General features: G+C 42.0%; 1 protein-coding gene across 5 annotated transcripts in view; it reads right to left on the minus strand.

Moving 5' to 3' along the window:
• LOC140717154 (metabotropic glutamate receptor 4-like) overlaps positions 1 to 22,036 on the minus strand; it is a 1,225,436-nt gene that overhangs the window by 466,056 nt on the left and 737,344 nt on the right. For all 5 annotated transcript variants that reach the window (XM_073030426.1, XM_073030429.1, XM_073030430.1 and 2 more), the window contains exon 7: positions 1,227 to 1,427. In XM_073030426.1, coding sequence (XP_072886527.1) covers positions 1,227 to 1,427 — 201 coding nt within the window. The remainder of the gene's footprint in view (positions 1 to 1,226; positions 1,428 to 22,036) is intronic.

Below are 22,036 nucleotides of genomic sequence, written 5' to 3' on the forward strand. Positions count from 1 at the left end.
ACAGAGGGAGAGCTATTACCCAAAACCTGAGAATGTAATGTTCATACATTCAGGCTGGGGATTATTGAAAGGGAGTGCAGGAAGTGTGGCCTTTGTCACTTTAAATAAAACACGGCAACAAGCAGGGTTGGTGACTTCAAGAGAAGTGAAAGAAATTGGACTGTAGTCTGCTTAAAAGGAGTGCAGTAACAAGGGCTGGCAAGTTGAAATGGAATGTTCGAATTGAGGCCCTGATGATTTGAAAGGAAATGTAATAACTGGGGTCAAGGGAGCTAAATGGGAGCACAGCTAACATCACCTGGTGAGTCAAATACCAAACCATCAGCTTTTCTGATAGTTGGATTGTCAGAATTTTAATGTATCTGGATATTCTTCCCACAAGAGTAACCTGCAGATACTAGATAGTAATATTGCTAGATTGTATTATCCAAACAGAATTCTTTCCATTAATCTCAATGGCATGAATTTTAAAACCAGAGGGGAATGCAATACTATATGACATGAAAATTTACCATGTTCAGAATAATCAGAATCAGGCTTAATATCAGCAGCATGAAATTTGTCATGAAATTTGTTAACCTTACAGCCGCAGTACAATGAAGTATATGATAAATAAATATAGAGAGAAAAATGAATTACATTGGGTATTTATACACACACATCTCTATATGTCTATTAAATAGCTGAGTGAAAAATAAGTAGCGCAAAATTACAGAAAAGTAAAGTAGTGAGGTTGTGTTCATAGATTTAACGCCCATTTAAAAATCGGATGGCAGAGGGGAAGAAGCTGTTCTGGAATCACTGAGTGTGTGCCTTCAGGCTTCTGTATCCCCTTCCTGAAAATACCAGTCCGTATATATTACATATGCTGATGAATATATCTGTATTCTGCTCCGCTCAAATATGCCATGTTCAGTGTGAAATGCATTAAGTAGATATTTTCATATCACACTGCAACCATATATACAAAACTGTATTGTTAGCAAATATCTAAAACCACTCCATGATTTCATGCACGAATAAGGAACACACAGGAAAAGGGCTTCCTAAAAGTTATGTCAGGCTTATTTATGCATCTGCATATGCTTATAATATGTACAGTATGTGGTTTAACGTGTCAGTCCAAAAGCAGATAATTTTAAGTTGTCATAAGGCTGTTGCAACAAATAACTTCAAACCGCTTTCCACCAAGATTATCTGGTGGGTAAATGTTTTTGAGCACTTACCAGAGAAGTTCACTTTACGGATGTATTCAAGGAGGATCTTGCCGTCAATGGGATCCATTTTGGAACAAAGTCCGACATATCCACGGCAGAGGTCTTTGTGCATGTTGTGCAAAGCATGTGCCATGGCATAAACTGCATCGATAACAAAGAGTACTTTCCCCTCTTGTTCATAAGAGTTGTTCCGGCCAATTCGTTCCAAGCCTAGCAATAATAAAATCACAAATGTATGGTTTAATTAAAACCATGCTAAAGATTGACGCATATTCATTGTCAATGCTTTGAGAGACTGAAAGAATTAGATTTATTTGAATGGAAATATTATTGCTTCCTTATTTTTGGAATGTTAAGCAATCACTTCTTGCTTTCACTGCTTCTTTTTGCCTGACTGTCATCCATTTGAATCCATGTTTAGGCCAACTTAAATTACATCCTTTCAAACATCCTCCTAAATATCTACAAGATGCTAATGTAGTCATCAGAACACTTCTGGTATCCCGAGATTCCCTTCCTCAACATCACTTTGATTGTAGAAACACATCCAAAAGTTAAAGTATCTTACGCACAGTAGCCTGAACAACCTTCAATAATACTTTCACATGATAAGGTAATTTTGTGTAGGAATAAAGGATTCAAAAAACTTCAAGATTCAAAAACTTTATTGTCATTCTAACCGTATATCAGCTCTGCAGGGCAGAATGAGACAGCGTTTCCCAGGAGCAGTGCAATCCTAACATAACAAACACAATACTAAATAATAAACATAACAATAAATAGTAAAACACAACAGCCACATGTCAGTTAAAAACAAGTTATAAGTGTCCAGTGCAAGTTAAAAATGTCCAAAGCAGAGTCAGGTAGAGCAGCTATTTAGCAGTCTGACTGCCTGTGGGAGGAAGCTGTTTAGTAGCCTTGTGGTTTTAGTTTTGATGCTCCTGTAACATTTACCTGATGGCAGAAGAACAAACATTTCATGGGGAGGGTGTGAGGGGTCTTTAATGATGTACCGTGTCTTCTGGAGGCATCGACTTTGAAAGAGGTCTTGGACAGAAGGTAGGGAGACCCCAATAACCTTCTCTGCTCCCCTAACCACCCTCTGCGAGGCTTTTTTGTCGGCAGCACTGCAGCTGGAGTACCAGGTTGTGATGCAAAAGGTCAGCACACTCTCAACCATGCCTCTGTAGAGTGTAATTAAGATGTTAGTGGGGAGTGATGCTTGTTTAAGCTTCCTCAGAAAGTGCAATCTCTGCTGGGCTCGTTTCACAATCCCAGTGGTGTTCCTGGACCAGGATCTTATCAATATTAGGAGTCATTCTGGTTTTCCTTATCAACATACAGCTCGGCAGATCTCTCATTTCTATCACATTGATGACATCACACCAAAATGGGCATTTCTTTCTGCTTTTATTACTTCTTCAAGTTAATAGTCCTGCCCTCCATCACTAAATTGCTACACCCATTTTTGGGACATTAGTCCAGCACTGTTACAACAGTTACAAGCTTTCCACCTGCTGTACACACACCCCAAATCACCCCTCTGATTACACCATATTATAAATTTCTTTTGCCAAAGGGTGGTGAATTTGTGGAACTTGTTGCCACGTGCAGCTGTGGACGCCAGGTCACTGGGTGTATTTAAAGCAGAGATTGATAAGTTCTTGATTGGACATGACATCAAAGATTACAGGGAGAAGGCCGGAAACTGGGGTTGAAGAGGAGAAGAAAAAAGGACCAGCCATGATTGACTGGTGGAGCAGACTCAATGGGCCAGATAGCCTAATTCTGCTCCAATGTCTTACGGTCTTATGGTCCTATATTTGTCATATACTTCTTTTGCTGCTGGCATATCTTCACAACCTAAGACATCCAGATTGAACTGAAAAAAGAACCTTTTGTTTTGAATTATGAAAACATGAAAATCAATTATGATCCAGAGGAAGCCACAAGCAATGACAATTTTCATGCAATGACAATTGCATGTCATTCAAAAATAAGCTCCTAGTCTAATCCTACCTTGCAGTGCTAAACCTGTAACCCTACAGGTCATGGTTCACGTAGGACATATCCAAATGCAGTAAATGTGTTAGGGATTTCTGCTTTCACCCTTTGTTTGAAAAACTTTCCTCGACATCTCTCAAATCCTAACACCAATTAACTTGAATCTATGCTTTTTGATCTCTTTACACAGATCCTTAAATCTATCTAGCTCTCTTATATATTAGTAAATTGAATCTCTCCTTAGGGTCCTCAAAGGAAGGATGTTCTATCCCTTGCAACGTCACTATGGATCTCATTTGCACCATCTTCTGTGCAATCTCATCTTTTATCTTAGCTGTTTATTTAGAGAGACAGCGTGGAACAGGCCCTCTGGCCCCATATAAACTGCCCAGCAACCTACCTATTTAGCCCTAGCCTAATTACAGTACAATTTACTATGACCAATTCATCGACTAACCAGTACACCTTTGGACTGCGGGAAGAAACCGGAGCACCCGGAAGAATCACACACGGTCACGGGGAGAGTGGACCAACTTCTTACAGATGGCGCTGGAATTGAACTGTTAACTCTGATGCCCCGAGCAGCAATAGCATTGCGCTAACCGCTACGCTATGATTGCGCCCCTTAATCTGCACTCTCTCCAGTACTGTGGTGAGAAGATCTATAAGGAATACTCAGGTTGTGGGTAGTTTTGTCTCCCCCAAACCGTTCTGATGTTGAATTCTACTTTGATCTGATAGTCATTCATTTCCCACCTCTCCAAATCCTCCAGGGTACACTTGGATGGCCTCATACCCGCCCCTGTCTTATGTTCACTTCCAGCATAATCTTCCTGCACTTATGCACATTATGTGCCTCAGCTATTAAGAATTAGATTCTACTGTATAACTGGTAAGTGTCACTATATCCTGCATAACGGGAGGTCATACATTTACGGCATTATGTGATAATTTATCTAAGCATTTTATTGCATTTAGGATGTTATGATTGATTCTGAACTAGCTTGTGATAAAATGCTGCTGCCCTGTCCTAGTTGCTACTGTATGGCTTACAGGTGTAAAGGACACTGGCTTTGATTTGTAAATCAGTAACCCATGCAGAAAGCTGCTTTCGAGGCTAAATTCAATTATCCTCTGTCAAAATATCAATTGAGTATGTGAAGCATGTACATCTGTAAAGCCAATGTCTGTCAAATCCCTCTTTGCTCATTAACATGGAATGCAAGCTTCCCCACCAGTAGGTCTGTTTCTGATCAGATTTGACTGACTCTTCTGTATTCAGGGGCCTTTTGAGGAAAGATTATATTCTGTAGATAGTTGGCAATCTTTTTCAATTTGTTTCTTTTAAGTAAATTTACATTTTGTTTCAAGGAAGAGAAATTCTCAAAAACAAAGCTGTAGAGCCATGATATGAATTATCAAATAATTCAGTTAACGAGCTCTGAAATGAGCTCAGAAAGAATACAATTATTTTGTTTTTGTTTGAGAAACAATGTTGAAATAATTAGTTGGATTTAAATAAAAACAGAGCTGAAATTTGTCAAAGCTTAGGATAAAAATAAATGTAAAATATGAGTGATTTATTTGTCTCTCTACTGATTACTATATGTTGTTGACAGGAAATACAAACAATTAAAATTATATATTTTTCTTCCATCAAAGAAAGCAGGAACATAAATTATGCCTTCCTTTAGGTCAGCCAGAATAATTAGTAATAAAGTGATATAGACCAAATCTTATAGTAGATCTAGCCAGTCTAGAAACTGGAATTGGCTCAACTATTGTTGCAGTGAGAACTAAAGGAAAATCAGATGCTCCACCATAAAATGTTGTAAAGTTATCCTAAATTTGGAGCAGTGTGTTACATCTGGAAAGAGGTGGCGTAATGGAAACTGCATCATTCTCAATAGCACCACATGTAACTAAATACTATTTCTGCTTAGCTCCTGTCTTTCCATCACCTGCAATCATTCAATTTACACCATTTATTCTGGTAATATTGCAACTAAATTGTGAAATCTGTGTTACAGTGCTATGTACACCATCCCTGGGCAATGATGAGGCTATGTGGTTCCATGTTGGAATAATAGCCACTTCTACAGTTGCTGACCTCAAACTTAACCTCATTCTCACCAACTGTGACCCTGCTGCCAGGATCCTACAGCGGATCTGCTGAATCTTCTTACAAAAGAATATTACAGCATGAGAAGTAAGTGTAGAACAGGCTATTTATCCCTCAGGCCCTGCTAGGGCCATTTATCGAGTTCATGGCTTATCTTCTAACTCAGCTCATTTTTAAGGACTATTCCCATATCCTTTGACCCCCTTGGAAGAAGTTTCCAAGGATTCACAATTAGCTACGTCATTCACTTCTGTATATAGAACATTTACACTAGAAACTTCCTCGTACAATCTACACGTAAACCTCTTCTTGTCATAGTCATCAAAGAGGAATTCAATCACTAGTTAGCAACACAATCATTATGTTCAGGAAGACAGCACACCAACACCTTGACACGGACAATGAACACTGGCCTTACCAATAATGCATCATCCCATAAATCAAGTTTTAAATTAGGAACAGAGTTCTCTTTATTGAGTCACCTAGGTTAATATAGATTTTCAGGTAGATATTATTTCCTGACCAGATAAACATCTGGTGTGATAAAAATCATTTCCAGTATATGACAATAAAATCCTGTTAACTGGCCTATTTCCACTATTCAATTACATTGACATAAAAACAAGTAAGGTACTTTAGATTAAACAGTAGATCAATGGCAAAGTAATATTCTTGAATAGCTGGTCCATGGAATATAGGATGGCAAAGATGCATTGCAGTTAGCATAAAGCTGTTACCCCGGTTCCCGGCTTTCTCCCCGTAACCTTTGATGCCATGTCCAATCAAGACCCTATCAATCTCTGCCTTAAATATATCCAATGACCTGACCTCCACAGCTACATGTGGCAATACATTCCATAAATTCACCACCCTTTGGCTAAAGACATTTTTCCAAATCTCTGTTTTGAAAGAGCGCCCCTCTAAACTGAGGCTGTGCCCTTCTGTCCTAGACTCTCCCACCATGGGAAACATCCTTTCCACATCTGTCTAGGCCTTTCAACATTTGAAAGGTTTCAATGAAATCCCCCCTCATCCTTCTGAATTCCAGTGAGTACAGACCCAGAGCCATCAAATCTTCCTCATATAATAACACATTTATTCTTGGAATCATCCTTGTGAACCTCCTCTGGACCTCTCCAATGCCAGCACACCTTTTCTAAGATGAGGGGCCCAAAACTGTACACAATACTCAAGGTGAGGCTTCACCAGTGCCTTATAAACTTATAAAGCCTCAGCATCACATCCTTGCTCTTGTATTCTAGACCTCTTGAAATGAATGCTAACATGGCATTTGCCTTCCTCATCATCGACTCAACCTGCAAGTTTATCTTTAGGGTGTTCTGCACATGGACTCACATGTTAGTAATTTTCCTCTAATATCATTGTCTCTTAACTTGGTAAGCAGCCTCATGTGTGGCAACTTGTCAAAGGCCTTCTGAAAGTCCAAATATACAACATCAACTTCATTCCCTTTATCTATCCTACTTGTAATCTCCCCTCAAAGAATTCCAATAGGTTCATCAGGCAGGATATTCCCTGAAGGAAACCATGCTGACTTTGTCCCATCTTGTCCTGTGTCACCAAGTACTCCATCACTTCATACTTAACAATTGATTCTAACATCTTCCCAACCACTGAGGTCAGGCTAACTGGTCTATAATAATTCTCTTTCTGCTGCCTTCCTCCTTTCTTAAAGAGTGGAGTTGCATTTGCAATTTTCCAGTCCTCTGGCACCATGCCAGAATCCAATGATTTTTGAAAGATCATTTCTAAAGCCACCACAACCTCTAACACTACATCTTTCAGAACCCTTGGGTGCAGTTCATCTGGTCCGGGTGACTTATGTACCTTTAGGTCTTTCAGCTTTTTGAGCACCTTCTTTCTTTCTTTCTTTCTTTTTCTTTTTTTAAAAACTTTTTTTATTGTGTTTTCAAATAGTTACAGAATAAAAGTGTGTGAAAAAGAAAATATGTGTTACCCATCCCCCCTCCCCTTAACCCCTCCCCCCTAACATCCCTATTGAAAAAAAGAAGAAAGAAAGAAAAGAAAAAAAATGGAATGCCTGGATATTGGAAGATCCCCACATGCTCCATGGAGTTCGTAATAACTTTAGTATATATATTTATTTCTTTCCCCAAGTAACCAATTATTTCATCTTCGGAGCACCTATATATTTAATCCTATCTTTTGTAAATAAGGGCGCCAAATTTTCAAAAATGTTTCATATTTATCTCTTAAATTATAAGTAATTTTTTCAAGTGGAATACAGCCATAAATTTCTTTCTTCCAACGATCTATACTTAAATATGTATCTGATTTCCAAGTAACTGCAATAGTTTTTTTTGCTACTGCCAATGCTTCTTTCTTGTAACAGTGACTGCACCCACTTCTCTTCCTTCACACACTACAACATCAGGCATTGCTAGTGTCTTTCACAGTGAAGGGTGATGCACAATACTCATTTAGTTCATCAGCCACCTCCTTGCCCCCCCCCCCCCCGTTATTATTTCTCCTGCCTCATTTTCTAGAGGTCCTATATCCACTCCCATTTCTCTTTTATTTTGTAACATACTTGAAAACAACTTTTACTATCCACTTTGATATTTGTTAGCTTACTTTCATATTTCATCGTTTCCCTTCTAATGATTTTTTTAGTTGCTCTCTGTAGGATTTTTAAAAATTCCCGATCTTCAAACTTCCCATTAATTTTTGCTTTGTTATATGCCTTTTCTTTTGCTTTTACAATGGCTTTGAATTCCCTTGTCATCTACTGTTGTACTATTTTACCATTTGAATATTTCTTCATTTTTGGAATACATATGTCCTGAGCCTTCTTTATTCCCCCCAGAAATGCCTACCATTGCTGCTCTGCTGACATTCCTGCCAGCAGCTCCTTCCAATTTACTTTCACCAACTCCCCTCTCATGCCACTGCAATTTCCCTCACTCCACTGAAATACTGCTACATCAGACTTTATTTTATTCCTATCAAATTTCAAAGTAAACAGCATCATATTGTGATCACTGGTTCCGAAGGGTTCTTCTACTTTAAGCTCCCTAATCACCTGCGGTTCATTCCATAACACTCAATCCAGTATAGCTGATCCCCTCGTAGGCTCAACAACAAACTGTTCTAAAAAGCTACACGTACAAACAAACTGGAGGAACTCAGCAAGTCGGGCAACATCCGTGGAAATGAGCAGTCAACGTTTCGGGCTGAGACCCTTCATCAGGACTGAAGAGGGAGGGAGCAGGGGCCCTATAAACAAGGTGGGAGGAGGATGGGAAGGAGAAGGCTGGTAGGTGCCAGGTGAAAAACCAATAAGAGGAAAAATCAAGGGGTGGGGGAGAGGAAGCAGGGAGGGGATAGGCAGGAAAGGTGAAGAAGGAGTGTAAGGGGAAAGCACTATGTGTAGTAGAAGAAGGCAGAATCATGAGAGAGGTGATAGGCAGCTGGAGGAGGGGGCAGAATGAAAGTGGGATGGGGGAAGGGAGAGGGAGGGAATTGCTGGAAGTTGGAGAATTCAATGTTCATGCCAAGGGGCTGGAGACTATCCAGACGGTATATGAGGTGTTGCTCCTCCAACCTGAATTCTAAAAAGCTGTCTCTTAGGCATTCATCAAATTCACTCTCTTGAGGTGCATTACCAACCTGATTTTCCTAATTGACCTGCATGTTAAATTCTCCCATGACTACCGTAACATTGCCCTTTTGACTCGCCTTTTCTATTTCCTGTTGTAACCTGTGGTCCACCTCCCAGTCACTGTTGGGAGGTCAGTATTTCACTGCCATCAATGTATTTTTATCCTTGCAGTTTCTTAACTCAGCCTACAAGGATTCAACATCTCCTGATCCTATGTCACATCTTTCTACTGATTTGATGCCATTCTTTACTAGTACAGCCACACCACCCCCTCTGCCTACCTTGCTATCCCTCTGATATAATGTGTAACCTTAGACATTCAGCTTCCAACTACAACCATCCTTCAGCCACGATTCAGTGATGGCCACAATATCACACCTGGCAAACTGTAATGTATTTCTTATACCACGGGCTTTTAGATACAACACCTTGAGTGCCGTATTTGCTATCCTTTCTGCTTTTGCATCCCTAATGATTTCATACTCAGCCTGTTGGCTGCAACTAAGTCCCTTCACCTGTTTGCCCTTCCAGATAGTCTATCTTTACTTTTTTACCATCCACCTCATCCTGAATCCCTTGATGCGTGTTCCCACCCCCCACCCCCGCCAAGTTAGTTTAAACCCTCCCCAACAGCTCTAACAAACCTGCTCGCAAGACTATTGGCCCGCCTTGGGTTCATGTGCAACCTGTCACTTTTGAACAGGTCATACCTCCTCCAGAAGAGAACCTGAAACAGTGGCGCCCTGCACCAGGTTGTCAACCATGCACTTATCTTTCAGATCATCCTGTTTCTACCCTCACTGGTGTGTGGCACAGGCAGCAATCGAGAAATTACTACCCAGGAGGTCCTGCTTCCTCATGGGATACTTATTGCTTCATTCCCTTTGACAAGAAAAGTTTGTACGCAACGCTGGTGGTGTACCGCTGCATAATGTGGGTGAGCAAAAAGAAGTGGGTGCAAGCCATGAGAACAGCTGCAGGAAGCAATGTGAGTGAAGAATCCGAGGGGAGAGAATGAGAATGGGACAGTTAAATAAAACAAAAAAGAGACGGAGAAAGAGAGACAATTATGACTAGTCAACTTCTCTGGAACGTGATTGCATTTGAAAATGGCGACAGTGTTTGTAGGTATGGGGCATATGACAAAATGACAGAGCAATGGAGTTCATAGACTGAAAGATTTGACTATTTTGCACTGGCAAATCAAATTGCAGATCATATTTGTGTTCCAACTTTTCTGACTGTGAAGGCCACAAAAATATTTAATTTATTACGCAGTCTAGTACAACCTGCTAAGCTTGGCAATAAGACTTATGAGGACACAGTTAAATCCTTAAAGGATTGCTATTCACCTAAACCTTTGATGATTGCTGAGAGGTTTAGATTTCATAAAAGGAATCAAGAGGAAGGTGAGTCTATTTCACATTCTGTGGTGGAGCTGAACCAATTGTCTGAACACTGTGATTTTGGGCAGTTACTGAATGACACGTTACATGATAGTTTTATACGAGGTCTGAATAGTGAGTCAATTCAGAAACGTCTGCTCACAGAAGACAGACTAACATTATAGAAGGCAATTGAGATTAGTACATCTATACAAATGACAGTGAAAGAAACACAGCTATTAAGCACGTTCATAAAGTTTCTACTGACTTTAAGAATAAGACACCTGTTGCCAATCAGTTTTACTGATGTGGAAAAAAATCTGGTCATTCAGCAATTGAACACTGGTGTTAGGATTTACATTGCTGAAGCTGTGGCAAAAAGAGATACATTGAATATGTCTATAAAAGCGAAATGACACTGTCAACCAAAAGTGCTGTAAGGTAGTAAAATGACTTTAGGGTAAACAGAAAGATGCATGTGATCAAGATGGTGCATACTGAGGACCAACTGAGTTATTCTCACTCTGTGCTTGAAGAAGCTTTGCACTTTTTATCTGTTTCAGTACACAAAGACGGTTATTGGGTAATCCCGCGGCTGGATGGAGCCACAGTGAGGAAATAGGTGTGCATGGGTGCTACAGTATTGCTGGTATCAGAGACAGTTTACAAGGAGAAATTGCAGTAATTACAGTGGAGATTAACAAACAGTGAAAGAAACTCCCACTGTACATTACAAACAAGAGAAAATTTGCAGATGCTGGAAATTTGAGCAACACACACACAAAATGCTGGAGGAACTCAGCAGTCCTGAAACGTCGACTGTACTTTTATCCATAGATGCTGCCTGGCCTGTTGAGTTCCACTGCACATTGTTAAAGACCATAAGACCAAAAGACATAGGAGCAGAATTAGGCCATTCAGCCCATTGAGGCTACTCCACCATTTCATCAAGGCTAATCCTGGATCCCATTCAACCCCATTCACACCATATCCCTTGATGCCCGGACCAATCAGAAATCTATCAACTTCTGCTTTAAATGTACCCATAGACTTGGCCTCCATCACAATCTGTAGCAGAGCATTCAACAGATTCGCCATTCTTTAGCTAAAGAAAATTCCTCCTTACTTCAGTTCGAGAAGATCACCCCTCAGTTTTGAGGCTGTGCTCTCTAGTTCCGGATATTCTCAACATAGGGAACATCCTCTTCACGGTCACTTTATCTAGTCCTTTCTACATTCGGTAGGTTTCAGTGATATCCCCATGCATTCTTCTAAATTCCAGTAACTACAGGCCCAAAGCACTCCTCTTAGGTTAACCCCCTTCATTTCCAGAATCATCGTCGTGAACCTCCTCTGGACTCTCTCCAATGACAATACATCCTTTCTGAGATAAGGAGCCCAAAACTGTTGGCAATACTTCAAGTGCAGCCAGACTAGTGTCTTATAAATCTTCAGCATTATCTCCTTGTTTTTATATTCTATTCCCCTTGAAATAATGCCGACATTGCATTTGCCTTCTTCACCACACACTCAACCTGTAAATTAACCTTCTGGGAGTCTTGCACAAAGACTCCAAAGTCCCTTTGCACCTCTGATGTTTGAATTTTCTCTCCATTTAGACAGTAGACTACACTATTGTTCATTTTACCAAAATGCTTTATCATAAATTTCGTAACACTTAATTTCATCTCGGCCCGAAACGTCGACAGCGCTTCTCCCTATAGATGCTGCCTGGCCTGCTGTGTTCCACCAGCATTTTGTGTGCGTTGTTACTTATTTCATCTGCCACTTTTTTGCTCACTTTTCCAATTTATTTAAAGTCCTTCTGCAACACCCTGCTTCCCCAGCACTATGCACCCTCCACCTATCTTTATATAATCCACAAACTTTGCCTCAAAGCCATCAGTTCCACTATCTAAATCACTGAGAAACAATGTGAAAAGTAGCAGTCCCAATACTGACCCCTGGGGAACACCACTAGATAGTGGCAGCTGGCCAGAATAGGTCCCCTTTGTTCCCACTCACTACCTCCTGCCTGTCAGCCATTCCTCTATCCATTCCAGTATATTGCCTGTAATACCATTGGATTTTATCTTGTTAAGCAGCCTCATGTGAGGCACTTCATCAAATGCCTTCTGAAAATCTAAGTAAGTGACATCTACTGCCTCTGCTTTGTCCACCCTGCTTGTTAATTCCTCGAAGAATTCTAACAGATCTGTCAGGCAAAATTTCCCTTCACAGAATCCATACTGACTTTGACTTATTTTATCATTAGTCTACAAGTACCCAGAAACCTCATCCTTAATAATGGAGTCCAACTCTTTCCCAACTAGTGAGGTTTGGCTAATTTCCTCTCTTTTGTCTTCCTCCTTTCTTAAAGAGTGGTGTGACATTTGCAATTTTGCTGTCCTCCGGGACCGTGCCAGAATCAAGTGATTCTTGAAAGATCATCTCCAATACATCCATTATCTCTTTAGCAACCTCTCTGGGATGTAGTTCTTCTGCTCCAGGTGACATCCACTTTACGACCTTTCAGTTTGCCTAACACTTTTTCCTTTGCAATGACACTCACTCCTGCTCCCCGACCCTCATGGACCTCTGGCATACAGCTGTGTCTTCCACAGTAAAGACTGAAGCTAAGTACTTGTTAAGTTCATCTGCCATTTCTTTGTCCCCCATTACTCATCATCGTCATGGCTATTCCTCAAGGTCGAGGATGATGGTCTTCGTTACATTGATCTATCACAGAGCGAAGATGCCTGTGCATGTATTTGTTTAACGTGTACTTGATGTTGCACTCCAAGAAGCACACGATGCTTCACAAATCAACCAACTGATTCCAATGGCATGGAAACAACCTCACCAGCATCATTTTCCAGTGGTCCAATACCACTTTCTGCTCCCTTTTATTCTTTATATTAATGAAAAACTTTTAGTACCCTGCTTTATATTATCAGCTAGTTTGCCCTCATACTTCATCGTTTCCATTTTTATAGCCTTTTTATTTGCCTTTAGTTGGATTTTAAAAGCTTGCCAATCATCCAACTTCCCACTCACTTTTGCTACATTATATGCCCTTTCCTCGGCTGTTGTGCAGTACTTAACTTTTCATTTCTGCCACGGTTGCCTAGCCCTGCCTTTGAGAACAACTTCTGTGGGACATATATGTCCTGCACCTTCAAACTATTCCTAGAAACTTCAGCCACCTCTGTTCTGCCATCATCTCTGCCAGTATCCCCCTCCAATCCACCTGGCAAAGCTCCTCTCTCGTGCCTCTGTAATTCCCTTTATTCCATTGCGATACTGATATATCTGACTTACGCTTCTCCGTCTCAAATTGCAGTATGAATTCAATCATATCATGATCACTGCCTCCAAAGGGTTCCCTTATGTTAACCTGACTAATAAGATCTGGGTTATTCCACAACACCCAATCTAAGATAGACTTTTGCCCAGTAGGCTCAAGCACAAGCTGCTCTAGAAAGCCATCTCATAGGCATTCAACAAATTCCCTCTTTCGCAGTCTGACACCAACCTGATTTTCCCAATCACCTTGTATATTGAAGTCCACAATTACAATTGTGACATTACCCTATTATCTGCCCTTTCCAGCTCCTTTGCAATCTCAATCACACACAGCTATCACAGACGTTTACACCACAAGCTGCACCCACAAAGCTAACAGTATTGTGAAGGACCCGACGCACCCCTCACACAAACTCTTCTCCCTCCTGCCATCTGGCAAAAGGTACCGAAGCATTCAGGCTCTCACAACCAGACTGTGCAACAGTTTCTTTCTCCAAGCCATCAGACTCCCAATACTCAGAGTCTAGACTGACATCTACATCAGTTATTATTATAATCTGTCCTCTACTGTGCCTATTGTCTTGTTTATTAATTATTGTACTGTCCTGCACTTTTTTGTGCACTTTATATAGTCCTGTGCAGGTCTGTAGTCTAGTGCAGTTTTTATGTTGTTTTACGTAGTCTAGTGTAGCCTTGTGCTGTCTCACATAGTCTGGTGTAGTTTTGTGTTGTTTCATGTAGCACCAGGGTCCTGGAGGAACATTGTTTCATTTGTACTGTGTACTGTACCAGCAGTTTGAGGTCGAAATGACAATAAAATTGACTTGACTACCTCTGGTGGCCAGAACTGAATGTAACCACTGAAGAAAAGGCCAAAGCATGCCTACATCAAAAGGCCAAGAAACAAAGAAACACAACAAAAATATAAAACGACCCAATGTGCAGATAAAATACAAACATCGTACAAACAGTAACTGCAAGCAAATAGTGTTCTGAGCTGTTCAATGCCGAGCCATGGATCAGCTGACCTGGCCTGTCCTTTGCTTTGGGCCCCAACACTCTGACCTTTTCAATTTGGCCCAGCTCCTAAATCGATGTCCAGACTTTGAGTTCCATTGCCTTAATACGTTCTGGGGCCAGGAGTAACCACCTCGATTCGGCCTGTACCCAGCTTTATCAATTCGACCCTGCATTTAAGTCTCTGTCTGAACATGAGTTCAGTCAAATCAGTATGTTCTGGTGACTCAGCCTTCGGCACAGCACTTAAAATGATCTAACCTTGGGTCTTCCTCACTCTCAGTGATAAGCCCACTGCCTCACCTCACCTTGGTTCTGCCACATTGAATTGCTTCCAAGTCCAAAGGGAAGTCAAGGTCTATTACCGTATACTGTGGAGTACAAGCCAACCTGGAGTATAAGCCGACCCCCCATTTTCAAGGTTAAAAAAGTGACTTTTTCATGTTACCTTTGTATAAGCCAACCCCTTTTCTAGAGATTTTTGATCTAACCAGAAAAGATCACAAGATCTCACTTGCTGGTACTCAGCTTTGCTGGATCCGGAACCTGGAAATTTTGTGAACCAGTACCTGCTGAGAAAACAGGCCTACAAATTGTAGAGAGTTATAGGCAAATTCTTAATAAATAAATCAGGGAGGAAATTTTGGTCTCCAATGGTAAAGAATCCTCTGAAATGTAACCCCCATGAAACCATTTAGAGCCCATCATAATCTCGTTTAAAACATAACACGGGGTGGCGGGATCAGTACATGTACTCAGTATTGAGTTTGCGGCCACCCCATGTACAAAAGATTAAAACAAATGCGATATGATGCTGGCTTCAAGCTGAAGGTTGTTGACTTTGCTAAAGGAATGAATAATTCTGCAGCTGCGAAGAAGTTTAGTGTAAATGAGAAACAAGTGAGAGAATGGAGAAAGACAGAGGACACGCTGAGGGAAATGGCAAAGACAAAATGTGCAAACCGCGGGAAAACATGCCAGATGGCCTAAACTGGAAGAAAAAGTTTTAGAGCGGGTGAATCACCAGCGATTGTCTGGATACATTGTTACCAGAGAAATGATTCGAGTTCAAGTGTTGAAATGGGACGAAAAACACCGTGAAGTCAGCGAAAATTTCAAAGCTACGCGAAGTTGGTGCACCCGATTTATGAAAAGACGTTATCTTGCATTGAGCTCAGAAAACTCCAACGGGGTGTTGTTTACATTCAAGAACACTGCTGGATGGACGAAGCGGGTTGCTTAAAGAGGTGTGGCGTCGACGTCCCAAAGGTGTCAGGACTCGCTACTTGTCTGGGACGTGTTCAAAGCGCACTTGTCAGGTGAGACAAAAGCAGCTTTGAAAGCTGAAAAGACAGACATTGCAGTCATCCCCGGTGGTTTGATGTCCGTGCTCCAGCCACCAGATGTGAGGTTAAACAAACCATTCAAAGAATTCATGCTTCAACAGTGGAACGAACTTGATTCAAAAACAGCCAATAAATACGACCTGTCTTCTGTGTATTTGTTTTTCCAAAGTTGGCACCCTCTGTATAAACTGACCCCCTAATTTTAGGATCAAAATTTAGGGTCAAATTCTCGGCTTATACACCGGAATTTACAGTATTTGTGATGATCGTTTGCCAGATGAAGTGTGATACCAAGTTAGTGAGTGAGAAATGGTCTTCAGATGCTCCTTTGCATCCATGGGAATGGTCTGAAGAACCGTGGCAGAGCATTCACAGAGATTTTGGAGGACCTGTTGAAGGCCACATGGTTTTGGTCAGCTACAGTATGTTCTATCTTTAGCCTTTTCATCCTTCCTCAACAGCTTGCAAGTGACAATGGCCCACAACTCCAGTCTGAAGAGCTCAAGGCAATTTTTGGAAGCAAACAGTATTCAGCACACCAAGTAAGTAACGTATCATCTAGCCACTAATGGCCTTACTGAATGATTTGTACAAACAATAAAACAGATCTTCCAGACTTCAACACACACAAAATGCTGGTGGAACACAGCAGGCCAGGCAGCATCTATAGGGAGAAGCGCTGTTGACGTTTCGGGCTGAGACCCTTCATCAGGACTAACCGGAAGGAAAGATAGTAAGAAATTTGAAAGTAGTGGGGGGAGTGGGAATTGCGAAATGATAGGAGAAGACTGGAGGGGGTGGGATGAAGCTAAGAGCTAGAAAGGTGATTGGCGAAAGTGATACAGGGCTGGAGAAGGGAAAGGATCATCGGACTGGAGGCCTCGGGAGAAAGAAGGGGGGGGGAAGCACTAGAGGGAGATGGAGAACAGGCAAACAACTAAGTATGTCAGGGATGGGGTAAGAAGGGGAGGAGGGGCTTAACGGAAGTTAGAGAAGTCAATGTTCATGCCATCAGGTTAGAGGCTACCCAGCTGGTATATAAGGTGTTGTTCCTCCAACCTGAGTTTGGATTCATTTTGATAATAGAGGAGGCCATGGATAGACATATCAGAATGGGAATGGGACGTGGAATTAAAATGTGTGGCCGGGAGATCCTGCATTTTCTGGCGGACCGAGCGTAGGTGTCCAGCAAAACGGTCTCCCAGTCTGCGTCGGGTCTCACCAATATATAAAAGGCCACACCGGGAGCACCGGACGCAGTATTCCACACCAGCCAACTCACAGGTGAAGTGTCGCCTCACCTGGAAGGACTGTCTGGGGCCCTGAATGGTGGTGAGGGAGGAAGTGTAAGGGCAGGTGTAGCACTTGTTCCGCTTACAAGGATAAGTGCCAGGAGGGAGATCGGTGGGAAGGGATGGGGGGGATGAGTGGACAAGGGAGTCACGTAGGGAGTGATCCCCGTGAAAAGCAGAAAGGGGGGGGGGGGAGGGAAAAGTGTGTTTGGTAGTGGGATCCCGTTGGAGGTGGCGGAAGTTACGGAGAATTATATGTTGGACCTGGAGGCTGGTGGGGTGGTACGTAAGGACAAGGGGAACCCTATCCCGAGTGGGGTGGCGGGTGGATGGGGTGAGGGCAGATGTGTGGGAAATGGGAGAGATGTGTTTGAGAGCAGAGTTGATGGTGGAAGAAGGGAAGCCCCTTTGTTTAAAAAAGGAAGACACCTCCTTCGTCCTGGAATGAAAAGCCTCATTCTGAGAGCAGATGCAGCGGAAACAGAGGAATTGTGAGAAGAGGATAACCTTTTTGCAAGAGACAGGGTGGGAAGAGGAATAGTCCAGGTAGCTGTGAGAGTCTGTAGGCTTATAGTAGATATCAGTAGATAGGCTGTCTCCAGAGATGGAGACAGAAAGATCAAGAAAGGGGAGGGAGGTGTCGGAAATGGACCAGGTAAATTTGAGGGCAGGGTGAAAGTTGAAGGCAAAGTTAATGAAGTCGACGAGCTCAGCATGCGTGCAAGAGGCAGCGCCAATGCAATCGTCGATGTAGCGAAGGAAAAGAGGGGGATGGATACCGTCCACTATCAACTCTGCTCTCAAATGCATCTCTCCCATTTCTGGCACATCTGCCCTCACCCCATCCACCCGCCACCCCACTCAGGATAGGGTTCCCCTTGTCCTTACCTACCACCCCACCAGCCTCCAGGTCCAACATATAATTCTCCGTAACTTCCGCCACCTCCAATGGGATCCCACTGCCAAACACATTTTCCCTCCCCCCCCTTCTGCTTTTCGCAGGGATCGCTCCCTACGCGACTCCCTTGTCCACTCAACCCCCCCCATCCCTTCCCACCGATCTCCCTCCTGGCACTTATCCTTGTAAACGGAACAAGTGCTACACCTGCCCTTACACTTCCTTCCTCACCACCATTCAGGGCCCCAGACAGTCCTTCCAGGTGAGGCGACACTTCACCTGTGAGTTGGCTGTTGCGGTATACTGCGTCTGGTGCTCCCGGTGTGGCCTTTTATATATTGGTGAGACCTGACGCAGACTTGGAGACCATTTTGCTGAACACCTACGCTCGGTCCGCCAGAAAAAGCAGGATCTCCCAGCGGCCACACATTTTAATTCCACATCTCATTCCCATTCTGATATGTCTATCCATGGCCTCCTCTATTGTCAAAATGAATCCAAACTCAGGTTGGAGGAACAACACCTTATATATCGGCTGGGTAGCCTCCAACCTGTTGGCATGAACATTGACTTCTCTAACTTCTGTTAATGCCCCTCCTCCCCTTCTTACACCATCCCTGACATATTTAGTTGTTTGCCTGTTCTCCATCTCCCTCTGGTGCTTTCCCCCCCCCTCCTTTCTTTCTCCTGAGGCCTCCCGTCCCATGATCCTTTCCCTTCTCCAGCCCTGTATCACTTTCGCCCATCTCCTTTCCAGCTCTGAGCTTCATCCCACCCCCTCTGGTCTTCTCCTATCATTTCGCATTTCCCCCTCCCCCCACTACTTTCAAATCTCTTACTATCTTTACTTTTGGTTAGTCCTAACGAAGGGTCTCGGCCCGAAATGTTGACAGCGCTTCTCCCTATAGATGCTGCCTGGCCTGCTGTGTTCCACCAGCATTTTGTGTGTGTTGTTGTTTGAATTTCCAGCATCTGCAGATTTCCTCGTGTTTGCTCTTCCAGACTTCAGTGGGAAGTGGATTCCTCAACCAGCATCTTAGCACTTTCTTGCTGACGTACCCCAACACTTTTCACGCCACCACCAAAATGGCTCTAGACGCTGCTCTGATGAAAAGACAGTTTTGCACCTGGCCTACTTACTTATACCCCCAATACAAAACGGAGTGTGCTAAATGAACAGAAAACCCAAGCAGGAAGATGTGCCAAAGCAAAGTTCATAAGTTTCACAGCAGGGGAGATTGTGCACGTAGTACATAATAATCAGCACATGGGGTGGAAAAATCTCCACAGTTATGTCTGGGAATAGAGACAGTTCACTCTCTTTCCTTAGCTTAGAGAAAAGAAAACATTATTTTTTGTTGTTGGTTAAAGTTGATGATTACTCCATTGAATGCTAATAGTTCAATAACTGGTCTGTGTATGGGAAAGGGGAGAAGTCTTCAAAATGAGGGACATGTTACGTATTCATGTATAATTTTATCCTTTCCAGTCGCTGTCACACTTTCATGTGTGTTACATGTGTAATGTAGTGTAAGAGAGCATTCTGGGTAGATGTCTTGCAAGTGAAATAAACAGTAGAATATTTTTTCCTCACCTCTCCATCTCTTGTGTGTATTATTCACAGCCACCCGGCTTTCCAGTACCGCAAATAAAACACCCTTCCATCCTTTTCACAGTCTCCTTCACCTCCTGCCGTCAGGCAGAATGTACCGCAGCATTTGAACCAGAGCTGTCAGGCTGGATAACAGCTTCTCCCCCCAGGCTGTTAGACCCTGCCGCCACTCAGCAGAAGTGCACCCTGCCAGAACGTCCAGTGTCCCCACTCCCCAACTCACAGGCACACTCTCATCTTGCTCTGGTCAGTTTCCCTCTTTTACTACTGTCGTTTCACACACACACAGTATTTATACTACCATTTGCTTTATTATATTAGTCTCAGCAACATTTTAAAAACTTATATAAACACGCACTGGCACTTCATGTCAACCTGTCAATCTTCAGGCCATGTCACTCAGGGACTTGTGCTAATATTGTTTTGCAATCGCATGTGCTGGATTGTGACTATATGTGCTGTGTGTGACTATATTACTGTGTTTCGCACCTTAGCCCTAGAGGAATGATGTTTCCTTTAGCTGCAAACATGGGTAATGTTGAATGACAATAAATGTAAGGTTGAATGACAATACACTTGAACTTGTCTGTTTACACAAAATGTGGGTTTTCACTTGTTTCAACAACAGGTGCTGGAAAGTTTAAAAGCTTTTTATTTTCACATTTAAAATGTGCTCTCATTGTAATTATTCAAAGTATATTCAAATTAGTTTTCTCAGAACCCATCAGGAGTACTTGAATATTGTTTGCGTAGGCAAGCAGAGGGTAATAAAAGGCAGTTCCATAATTTCTACTGGATGTGGCAATGGGACTTGACCTTAAAAGTGTACCATGCAGCCACAGAGTTACAGCAACAGGACAGGTTCAACAGTTAGAATAGGCTGCAGCCAGGAGAGAGGAACTCAGTAAGAGAAGCAATCCAGTGGACTTCTGAGACAGGAGGAGCAGGCAGTCAGAGAAGTAAACAAGTCATTCACAAGAAGTAATTTCTCATGAACAAATTGGTGGATTGACTACTTGTTTAGTCATGAGTCTAACAAAGGATACAGCTTGTGGCAGGGACAATTAAAGAGTCAGAACGAGGATCAAATGCTAACTGTGACATTAGGATTGTTGCAATCTCTTAGCCACAAATAAAGGCATTTCACCACAAAATAAGTATTCTAGTTTGTTGCCATTCAATAAATATCCTGTGCCAGGGTTTCTGCATGGCTGATAGTAATCACATTACCAGACCGCTGTAAATGTAAAGAGCAGGGAAAGTTTCCAGTCTGACATCTGTTCCCTGCTTTCATTCCTGACTGCTTTAGCTCTTATTCTGCCAATTTGTACTGCATCATCCTTGACAGGGGAAATAAGTTTCCTCTATCCTCCCTTCAGATCCTTTTAAAATTTTAAGCAACTTGATAACATTGCCCTTCAGTGTTCAGAACTGAACTGAATGCATGCCAATAGGATACTACCTGTCCTCATAAATTGACACAATAATTTTATTGAGACTATGCTGCAGCATTTCAAGGCTAATGCCTCTCTGAATAGATTAAAGAAATTGTGTGGAACTAAAGCTCAGCTTCCTCAATTGAAATTTACTTTCCTAGAAACGATGACCAGCATTCCATTAGCTATTCTCAATACTGTTCTATAGTTTTTAGTGATTTTATAGAATTATTTACAGATTCACTTTGCAAATACACAGATCTTGGTTGTGCAAACCCAAGAGTGTATTTTATGTCCTTCTCAAATCCATAGTTGATCACCTCACACTGATTGGCTCCTAATAAATTATAATCTATGACAAGTCAGTTATTTATAAAGCGAAGAGCTCCAGAGAAAATTTTGTTAAGGTTCTACTCGTTAAAAAAATATAAAATATTTGAAACACTCAGGACAATGAGCTTTAATTAGAAAATTCCAGTAAAATGCCATGGACTTGAGATGTTTGTTCTGAATTCTTTCTGCAGACACTGTCTGAACTGCTATATAGGTATGATAACATAGCACCACCTGTAAGATCAGGACTCAATTGCTGTGCTGGAGCTTGTACCTTCTACCCATAATCATATAGTTTTTCTCCAGGTGCTCTGGTTTCCTCCCACAATCCAAAGATGCATGAGTTAGGGTTAATAAGGTGAGGACATGCTATGTTGGTGCTGGAAGCATGACAACACTTAATGGTTGTTCCCAGGACAACTCAG

The sequence above is a fragment of the Hemitrygon akajei genome, chromosome 27 (genome assembly GCF_048418815.1).
Source record: "Hemitrygon akajei chromosome 27, sHemAka1.3, whole genome shotgun sequence".
NCBI lineage: Eukaryota > Metazoa > Chordata > Chondrichthyes > Myliobatiformes > Dasyatidae > Hemitrygon > Hemitrygon akajei.